Source organism: Canis lupus, chromosome 15 (assembly GCF_003254725.2).
Source record: "Canis lupus dingo isolate Sandy chromosome 15, ASM325472v2, whole genome shotgun sequence".
NCBI lineage: Eukaryota > Metazoa > Chordata > Mammalia > Carnivora > Canidae > Canis > Canis lupus.
The window spans coordinates 17,590,216-17,600,499 of record NC_064257.1 but is presented as its reverse complement, the minus strand read 5'-3'; the positions used below and the strand labels follow the sequence as shown (position 1 = coordinate 17,600,499).

The following is a 10,284-nucleotide window of genomic DNA, read 5'->3' as shown; positions in this document are numbered from 1 at the left end:
TATGTGTCTTTTTAAAAATTTTTAAAAAAGATTTTATTTATTTATTCATGAGAGACACAGAGAAAGAGAAAGAGGCAGACACAGGCTCCATGCGGGGAGCCCAACATGGGACTCAATCCTGGGTCTCCAGGATCACACCCTGGGCCAAAAGTCACGCCAAACCACTGAGCCACCTGGGCTGCCCGTGTTATGTGTCTTTTTAATGAAGCTCTAGAAAACCATGTAAGCAAATAACAAGTTTGATTCATATCGTTAACAAAGTTGTATGGACAGAGATTGCATATTGGAAAAGTCAAAGCCTCCCTGGAAGTAAATATTAAGATTTTTAAGATCTCTTTGTTGGGTGGCAAACTCCAGGGTAACACATCTATGACACTAAAAGCACATCAAATTATGATCAAATACATGATGAATTTTGCTTTGCACCACAAGACCATCATGATTATGAATAAAACCAAGCCAGTTCAGGTTTGAAGAAGATTACTGTCCAACTTTGAGAAAAAGAATCGTTGGTTTTCACAAAATCTATTCATGAGGGTTTGAGGATTTTCATTCCACAAATGACCTGACGGAGGGCGAATTTCATCTCCCTGTTGCGTAGGCTGTAGATGAAGGGGTTTAAGACTGGTGTCACTACAGAGTATATCAGTGTGATGACCTTATGCATAGCAACTGAGTTGCCAGATGTGGGACTTACATACATTGCCATTATGGTTCCGTAAAACAGAGACACCACAACTAAGTGAGATCCACAGGTAGAGAAGGCCTTTTGCCGTCCAGCTGAAGAAGGAACCTGAAGCACAGCTCTGAGCACCAGGGCATAGGACCCAAGAATGTACAAAATGGTGAGAATGATGATAAGAGAGCTCACAGAATGGGATACATGCTCTATGATGGGTGCGGGGGCACAGGACAATGTGATCAGTGGGTCCACATCACACAGAAAGTGGTCAATAATGTTGGGACCACAAAAGGGTAGTTGAGAAATGAAGAATATAGTGATCCCATGTCCAAGGAAACCAATGAGCCAACAAAGCAACACCAGAATGACACAGAGATGCCCAGTCATAATGGAGGGGTAGTGCAGTGGATGGCAGATGGCCAGGTACCTATCATACGCCATGACACAGAGGAAGAAGCACTCAGTTGTGCCCAGGGAAAAGAAGAAGTAGAACTGAGCGAAGCAACCAGAGAACGATATGGTCTTTGTTTTGGAAAGTAAATTGACCAGCATGTTGGGAATGGTGCAAGTCACATACCAGATTTCTAGGAAGGAGAAGTTTGCCAGGAGCACATACATAGGGGTATGGAGTCGATGGTCCCATCTCACTGCACAAATGATGGCCGTATTCCCAGTTAGAGTCAAGATATAGACCAACAAAATCATTGAGAAAAGCATGATCTGTATTTTCCAGGGACCAGGAAAACCCAACAAGACAAACTGTGTCACAGTAGATATCTCTGACTTATTCATGGTCTCCAAACTGTGGAGAGAAGACAGTGACAAGTCATTTTGCTGCTGACACATTTGAGACTTCTCTTAGGAGAGGCAGTTTGAGTGATGCAGGCAGACGTATTAAACATTCTATAAGAAGTGTTGAATAAATCCTGCTCTATTTTGAGTGAGGCATTTGGCCCTGATTCTTTGTAAATGTACAATTTAAGGCTGCTTGAACTTTCTCTGACAGAGGGCAAAATCAGTTAAATTTCATCTTCTTTTGATATAAACAAATACTTGAGTTAGAGGCAAAAATGGCTTGTTTTATATTTAATTTTTTTCAGTGAAAGTTGTTCATATACATCAGTTAGTGCACTTCACTTCAAAATGTGAGTACACAAATGCTAGTATTTAAAAATAGGTTTGTATCAGACACATTTTATAGATTTGACTGGTTTGAGCTTTGACATTATCACAAATTCTCTGTCTCCTTCACCTTTTCCTCCAGCTATTTCCATTAGGATATTTATTTTCTATCACTTTTTAATGATACTGGGAGAAAATCCACAAGGATATTCAGATAGTAGATTTTTACTGCTATTTCCTATTTAAAGACGTTTACAGTGGACTAAAGCTCATTTATAATTTGGTATTTAATGCTTTGTTTTTTAACAATGAAAAGTCACTATAATTCACTTAATGGCCAATTTATAATGCTTCATATACATTTAAAATATGTCATTAAAGACGAATATTACATATGCAATATATTGGGGAATGAAATTAAAATCACCAGGAGATTGTCTTCTAAAACTCACTGATGTGACAAGTCTTTCTTAAAATCCACTATCTGGAAGATTTTACTTTAGCTTATTATTTTATTTTATTTTATTTTATTTTATTTTATTTTATTTTATATTATTTTATTTTATTTTATTATTTTATTTTATTTTTACTTTAGCTTATTTAAAAAGTACTCCCAGGGGATCGCTGGGTGGCTCAGCAGTTTAGCACCTGCCCTTGGCCCAGGGCGTGATCCTGGAGTCCCGGGATTGAGTCCCACATCGGGCTCCCTGCGTGGAGCCTGCTTCTCCCTCTGCCTGTGTCTCTGCCTCTCTCTCTCTCTCTCTCTCTGTGTCTCTCTCATGAATAAATAAATAAAATCTTAAAAAAAATAAAAATACTCCCAATTGCAATAGAAAACAAGACTTGTCTTTATTCCTTAACAGCACCATCATCAAAGATGATGTCTTTTTAAGAATCAAGTACAGCTCAGAGAAGAGAGCACAATGATAGCTTTAACATCTTGGAATCTCCAGAAAATTTTTAACAAGATACTTCTAACTTTGATAAGAGGACAGTTTTCCTTAAAAATAGTTTTGATAGAAGTGGTGTATATAGGATATTCATAGTCCTCCCTGAACATAATCTAATAGAAAAAATCCTTCTATTCAGTGATGTTATATTAAGCAACATAAATGTATTTATAATGAAGCAACAGTTACATTTTCACTAAATGAATAATGCCTAACATGAAATATGAACCTATTCATCTAGAAGCAAACATAACCTTCCTATTGGACTGGTTAAATCCAAGAAGGTTGTAGTCTTATGGACAAGAAACCAAAAGAAAGATATTAAAAGATGGGGATAAATTCTTTATAATCTTTTGAACCAGGATGATTATGAAGAAGTAAGCTAACCTGCATTGATCATCATTTTGGTTCAGGGTTTCATAGAATAGATCATTTTGTGAGAAACAAATGGTTCCCCCCCTATGGGAACTCTATGCTTTCCAAGCAAGAGACCTCTTTTCTCAAAAAGACAAGAAAGCAGTGATGCAGGGAGCAGCCACTTACCACCTAGAACAACAGCAACAATGACTTGAATCAGATTCACAAATCAATATACACAAGAATCCATGTATTTGAGCTATCAACCACTCTGACATTAAAAAAAAAAAAAAAAAAAAAAAAAAAAAGACCTCACAGAACAACTATTAGCTACAGGGCAAGTGTGGTAAATGAATTTCACAAATACTTTTCAATATGATTATAAGAAGCTGTTTCTAACATATTCACTGTTAAATCTTATCTGAATCTTACTCGTTATACACACTGATTTGATTTTACCCTTAAAATTTCTTTTTTAATGCCACCTCTCCTGAAGGCGGAGATGAGTAATGGGATGGACAAAGAGGTGATAGCTGAGAGAGGAGACCAACACAAAACATACAAAACAAATCCCTGTTTTCTTTTGGTTTCAGCACCAATGGATGGAGCTAGTTCCATACTGTTTTGTTCAAAATATCTATGAAAGTCATACCGTTCCTGGTGCCCCAGCTGCTTCCTGAGAAGAGGAAGATCTGTGGATGACTTTGGCACCACTTAGTGCACTCATTTCGGGGGAGTGTAAGTTCCAGGGTAATCTAAATACTCTGAGAGTTTTGTTTTTGCTTTCGAGATGTGAGTGACCAGTATTCCTTGATACTCAATCTCTTGACCATATTGAATGAACAAATGTATAGTTGCATAGGCCCACCTGTGGTGCATAATAGCAGCAATGCCCATCGTAGATGATGTTTCCTATATAGGAAGTTTTCTTAGGTCATCCTGGGGAGAGCCATAGGGAGGTCACAAAGATTCTCTCCTTCACTGCCCTTAATCCTTAATGTGGAAGCTTAATGTGTGCGAGCTTCATGTATTAATTTATTTCACATCCCTTGCACCATAAGATTCTAGTGGCTGATTTCCAACAGAGTGTGCTAAAGCTGTGCGCTGGTTTTAACTTATGTGTCTGTTTAGCCATTGTTGAGAATGCTCACGTATGATCCTATAACTTTCCATTCCTTCCCTAGGGACCTTCTTCCTTCCTGTCTGGGGGTTTCACTAATATTTCTGACAAGTTGGCCCATAGTGATTAGTAGATAATGTGCTTCACTGACTCCCTGGGGACCCCATAATCTCTTTAAGTTTGTGTTTCTCAAACAAGTATGTGATTCTGTGCCATGGGATACACACAGCCCCTAATTAAATGTCTTCCAGAAAGAGTTTTACTCAGAGAAGATAAAGATAATTTTGTAGTATACCAAATGCATACAGTGGCACAGAAAGTATAATTTGTGATTATTTTTAAGATAAAACTTTGTCTTTAAAAGGAATACTGTCCCCAAATGCCCCATGTTCTCTGACCATTGTTGCCAAACATTCTTTGGTGGTGAAAAGGTTTAAGAAATGCTGTAGGAGAGTATTTAATCACCTAGCACCACCAGCAAGGCTATCTTCTTGGTACGCCTAATTTCATTTCCAATATGGTCATAACTAAAAGGAAATGCTTTCATTTTAAGTAGATTGGCCCCTCAGCTAGTGGATTTCCTGTTCCAGCATGGGCACAAAGATGGATTTGTTCCTGGTATAATTTTCTTTTAATACTTTTCCAACTGAGACTTTGCCCTGTAGGTTTCTGAGAGGCATAAAAGTACGTTTAGGACATTGTTATTCCACATCACAAGTGGCATTGTTACAATTGATTTGGGAAAACATTATGAGCGAAGATGCCCAACTGGGAGAACGTATAGATGATTATTGTGAAGTGCAGGGCTTAGAAGGCTGGATGGAGCAGTCTAGAGAATGAGGGCTTTGAATGGCAGGAGAATTTGTACTTTAAGTGATAGAAGGATGAAGATACTCTGTTTTCAGTGTGAAAGACAGCTTTAAACAATAAAAAAGTCCATTACTGGGTGGGTTTATTTGTTTAATTTTTGGTGGCATTTTGGTCCATTGCCTTTAAGAATATTTAATTTTCCAAATTTGGAAGATTGCACCCTCTATTGAAAAGCTCCAGGTACACATGAATTTCATTTTTTCCACCAGCTAAGATTAAAACAGTGAAGATACATCATAGACAAAAAATATATATAAAACAACAAAATATAATTACTTAGCAAGGTAACGCATGTTTAAAATGTTTTATTTAGCATGTTTCATTGATGAGCTGAACTTGAATTGCTAAGGGACTATGAAAAAACAAATATCTTCCTCTACTTAAGTATGAGCAATAACACGACTTACTGAAGCCATTCTCTATTGTTTTTTAAATAAATAATCAAGGTCGGAGTGACACATTCTGCTTCTCTTTCTTTTTAAAAATTTTTTTTATTTAAATTCAATTTAGTTAACTTAAAGTGTATTATTAGTTTCAGGGGTAGAATTTAGTGATTCATCAGTTGCATGCATGTATTAACACCCAGTGCTCTTTACATCAAGTGCCCTCCTTAATGCCTGTCACTCCATAACCCCATCCCCCCATGCACCTCTCTTCCAGCATCCCTCAGTTTGTTTTCTATACTTAAGAGTCTCTTATGGTTTGCCCCCCTCTCTGTTTTTATCTTATTTTATTTTTCCTTCCCCTCTCCTATGTTCACGTTTTGTTTCTTAAATTTCACGTATGAGTGAAATCATATGTTACTTGTCTTTCTCTGACTGATTTTGCTTAGCATAATGCCCTCTAAAGATGTTTCAGTTTTGGTTACTTCTTAATCCTAGGACTTTCTTTAGGGCATCTTTCATGTCTTTGTTTCGGAGACTATAGATAAGGGGGTTTAAGAGTGGAGTCACTGCCGAGTATACCAGAGTGATGATCTTTTGCATTCCCGTCGGATTCCCTGATGTCGGGCTCACATACATCACCATAAGGGTTCCATAGAATAGAGACACCACCATTAGATGGGACCCACACGTGGAGAATGCTTTAGTTCGACCTGCACCAGAAGGAATGCGAAGCACAGCTCTGAGAACCAGGGTGTAAGATCCCAGGATGAAGAGGAAGGGCCCGAAGATAATCAGTGAATTGAAGGTGTAACAGAGAAGCTCAGTGGAAGGAGCAGGGATGCAGGCCAGTGCGAACAGTGGGCCTGGGTCACACACAAAGTGATCAATGATGTTGGGTCCACAGAATGGAAGTTGGGAGATGAGGACAATGGGGACTGGATAGCAGAGAAATCCACTCACCCAGCAAACACAGACCAGGGCCACACAGAGCTTCCCAGTCATGATGGAGGGGTAATGGAGTGGGCGACAGATGGCGAGGTACCGATCATAAGCCATGACTGATAAGAAGAAACACTCTGTTGTACCCAGTGAGAAAAAGAAGTAGAATTGAAGGAAGCACCCAGTGAAGGAGATGGTCTTGGTCTCGGAAAGGATGTTGACCAGCATACTTGGGACAGTGGAGGAGGTGTACCAGATCTCTAGGAAGGCAAAGTTTCCCAAGAAGATGTACATGGGTGTGTGAAGCTGCTTGTCCCATTTCACTATGCAGACAATAATCCCATTCCCCAGCAGGGTGAGGAGATAGATCACCAGGATGAATGAGAAGAAAAAGTTCTGCATCTCCCTTTGACCAGGGAAACCCAGGAGGACAAACTCGGACACAAAACGCATTGTTGTGTTCTGGGATTCCAAAGCTGTTAGAGAAGCAGAGATAACCAATGAGTGAATAATGATGAGCATTAGTAGGTTTTGCTAACAATTCACTTGTAAATGAACAAAGTATTTTTACTTTACATGATCTCATTTGATCTTCCAAATGACCCTTGAGCTGTAAGGAAATGTGCTTCATTTCCCTTTTCCAGATAAAAAAACTGAAGTTCAGAGAAATTTAAGGGATTTACTTAAATATGCAAAACCATTAACTCCTAGATACACTGGCCCACTTAGAGATTGGTTTGGAGCAAAACTCACTCCATTTCAAATATTCCCATAACCCTGAGTCTCAGTAATGTCTCATTTTTTTTCATGTTAACATCATTGCCTCTTGGATATCCTTACATGTAAGCATACATTTTGGATATATCTCTTTACTTTGAAACAAAACTGAATATAAATCTGAAGCAATGAATTGTCTTCCTGGAGCGTCATATACAGAAGTCCAGTGACAAGCAGGTGAGTGGAACTGTGTGGTGGGAGTCTCGAGCCTTCTTGCTTTTCTGCCCTGAAGGAGGTACTCTAGCAACACTGGGATTTTGTAAGAGCAAATCATTTGTGTAGCCCCCTCTAGGTCATATTCTGCTAGGTGGCATCTGGATTTGTAGAACAATCTAGCTCGTTCCCTCTCGAGAAGCTTTGATTCCCTCAAAGCGCTTTATGTTGAGCAAAATCTGTCTTCTTTATTACTTCTTTGTACTGATCTGGGACTCTCCTTCGCTGAAGCTATATAGAATAAGTCTCATTCCTTTTCCATTATGGTGATAGTGGGGGGGAGGGCTTAAATAACAGATTGAAGCTATCTCCCCTATACAAGATTTTTTGGATGCCATTTTTTCCCCTGGCTTGTTTCCTCCTTAGCTGCACTTTTCTACATCATGGCTAGGTTCTTGAAGTAACTTGCAGCTAGTTATGTCCATTTTTTCTGGTATACAAAGCAATGTTCCTCCTCCTCCTCCTCCTTCCTTTTACTAGGAATTAAGCTTTAAACACTATAACTTTACATTCATCATTTTGCTTTTATCTAAATTAAATAATGAATTAGAAAGGTCACCTTAGGATATGCCAGAAGGATCTTCCTCATATTGGCTGAATTAGGAATGGAGATGTGAGTATAAATTTGGATGTTGCTAACAACCTTTCTATAGAACTATTGGTCCAGGCTTATTTCTTTATTTTTATTTTTAAAAATTTATATATTTGTCAAGCATGAGTGGGAGAAGGGGCAGAAGGAGAGAAAGAATCTCAGACAGGTTCCATGCTTAGCAGAGAGCCCAACACAGGGTTAGATCTCACGACTCCGAGATCATGACCTGAGCCAAAGTCAAGAGTTGGCTTCCTAACTGACTGAGCCACCCAGATGCCCCATGTCCAGGCCTATTTCCATATCCTAAGGTTTCTGAGCTAAAATTCAATTTCGCTAGGTAAAAACACCACCAATATTTTAAATTTAGTAACACATTGACTATAGAAGTAGGATAATTTACCATATTATTTATTAATGTTACTGTTAAGATACTTACAAAATTGCATCCTATGCCATTTATATAATCTTCAGGGAGCATGAGGCCTGCTTCTCAGTATTTAATCAAACCTGGAGCAAACTGAGAGTAAATATTTTATTGCCAGGGTAACTTTGGATATTTGTATTGATTAACAACATTTTTAGAATGATGAAAAAGACTCTGTAATAAACATGACTTTTATGAAAATCTAAATTTTGTCAAGTAAGTTAGTTCAATGGACTATAATTATGACCATATAGATAAAAATTTCTAGGAGAGTTATAATTTCAAATATACTTCCCAAACCATACCTGTATTTGCCAGACCACATGCTGTCATTTTTGGTCAGAAAATATAGTTATTTGGCTTAAAAGAAAAAAAAAGTTGAGCTGAACTGAGGGGGGCACTTGATGGGATGAGCACTGGATGTTATGCTATATGTTGGCAAATTGAACTCCAATAAAAAATAAATAAATAAAAAAATAAATTATAGCACATTATCATTTACTTTTTCCATTTGGGCATTTAACAAATGTTTTTCACTATTATATTCCTAGCTAAGTCCTGAGGTACAATGGTAAGCATGAAAGATAAGATTTCTCCCCTTCTGGAATTTATGACTTCTATAAGCAATCAAGACTACCACCTGCATTAGTGTCTTGAACTGTGTGTTTCATAGCACACACCCAATTATACGTTGTCCTGAAAACAATATTTATTTGAGCTCATATTAAGTTAGATAAATCTATGTAGTAAGGGTAGCAGCATGATTGCCAACTTTATTTGACACAAATGAGATATTTTTGGCTTTTTAAGACAGTAGGCAGAGATATGAGACATGAACTGATTTACTCTACTCACAGGCCAGGACAAAAAAAAAAAAAGGAAAAGAAAAAGAAAAAGAAAGAGAAAGAAAGAAAGAAAGAAAGAAAGAAAGAAAGAAAGAAAGAAAGAAAGAAAGAAAGAAAAAGAAATATAATTCCAATTCATGGTTTTTGACTTGGAACCAGACCTCATAAGTCTTAACTCCCTCCTGGTCGTCTGACTTCACGATGTCCAGGACATTTTGACATTTGTGCTGCACTGAAATTTTAGTTGCCTGTGGAATAGAGGATCAGGAAAAGGGATAAATGGGCTCCACAGACAATTTGAAATCTCTCTGCATCCATTCCTGCTTCCTCCGCCTCCAAAGTACATCATTAGTAGATCAAAGGGTGAACCTAAATTCATTTCTTTCATCTTTTATTCACCTGAAGTGATACAACAAATGAGCAGCTGGAGAGAGGAGGAAGGACAAGGAGCGTGGACAGTCTTTGTGCGAACTGCTAAGGAAGCCGGATCCGTAACCGCAATTACTTGCTCGACATTTAAGCCACTTGCCCAGAGAAGTGCAGGAATTCTTTTTTCATTTACATATTTATATTTTTAAGGTTAATTTGTAAATTTGGTCATTTGGTAAATTCGGTAAAGCCAAAGAACAAGGGACTTTGCTGAGGACTTTCTTGGCTTCCATTTTCCACTTGCCACTTAGCAAGAACTCTGAAAAATAAGAACATCCTGCTTTAGCTGCCCGGTTGGAGGATATTTGTCAACCCAAACTACTAATCAATATTAGAAACAAAGCAGGACTCAGGCTTCATTCTAACTGAGGATTTAATGGCCTCTCAAAACATCCAAGACATTTGAGCCCCGTGTTCCCTAAGCGAGTTGTACAGTGGGAACTCTGATATTAGAGTGAATCCTTCGTGTGAATAGATTACCCCAGACACAAGTATGGTAGGAAAAGAGAACTGCAGGACCTAAGACCTCGTTCCTACAAAGCACAAAGGAACAAAGACTGGGGGGTTTACAGAAGAAC

General features: G+C 38.2%; 2 protein-coding genes across 2 annotated transcripts; both read right to left on the bottom strand.

The window, feature by feature from the left end:
* Window positions 1-387: 387 nt before the first annotated feature.
* Window positions 388-1,501, bottom strand: LOC112654669 (olfactory receptor 11H7). Its single transcript, XM_025439248.3, has one exon. The coding sequence runs from the start codon at window positions 1,472-1,474 to the stop codon at window positions 530-532; it is 945 nt and encodes a 314-aa protein (XP_025295033.2). The 5' UTR covers window positions 1,475-1,501; the 3' UTR covers window positions 388-529.
* Window positions 1,502-5,955: 4,454 nt separating this feature from the next.
* LOC112654784 (olfactory receptor 11H6) lies at window positions 5,956-6,948 on the bottom strand. The gene has a single exon (XM_025439397.1). The coding sequence runs from the start codon at window positions 6,946-6,948 to the stop codon at window positions 5,956-5,958; it is 993 nt and encodes a 330-aa protein (XP_025295182.1).
* Window positions 6,949-10,284: the final 3,336 nt, after the last annotated feature.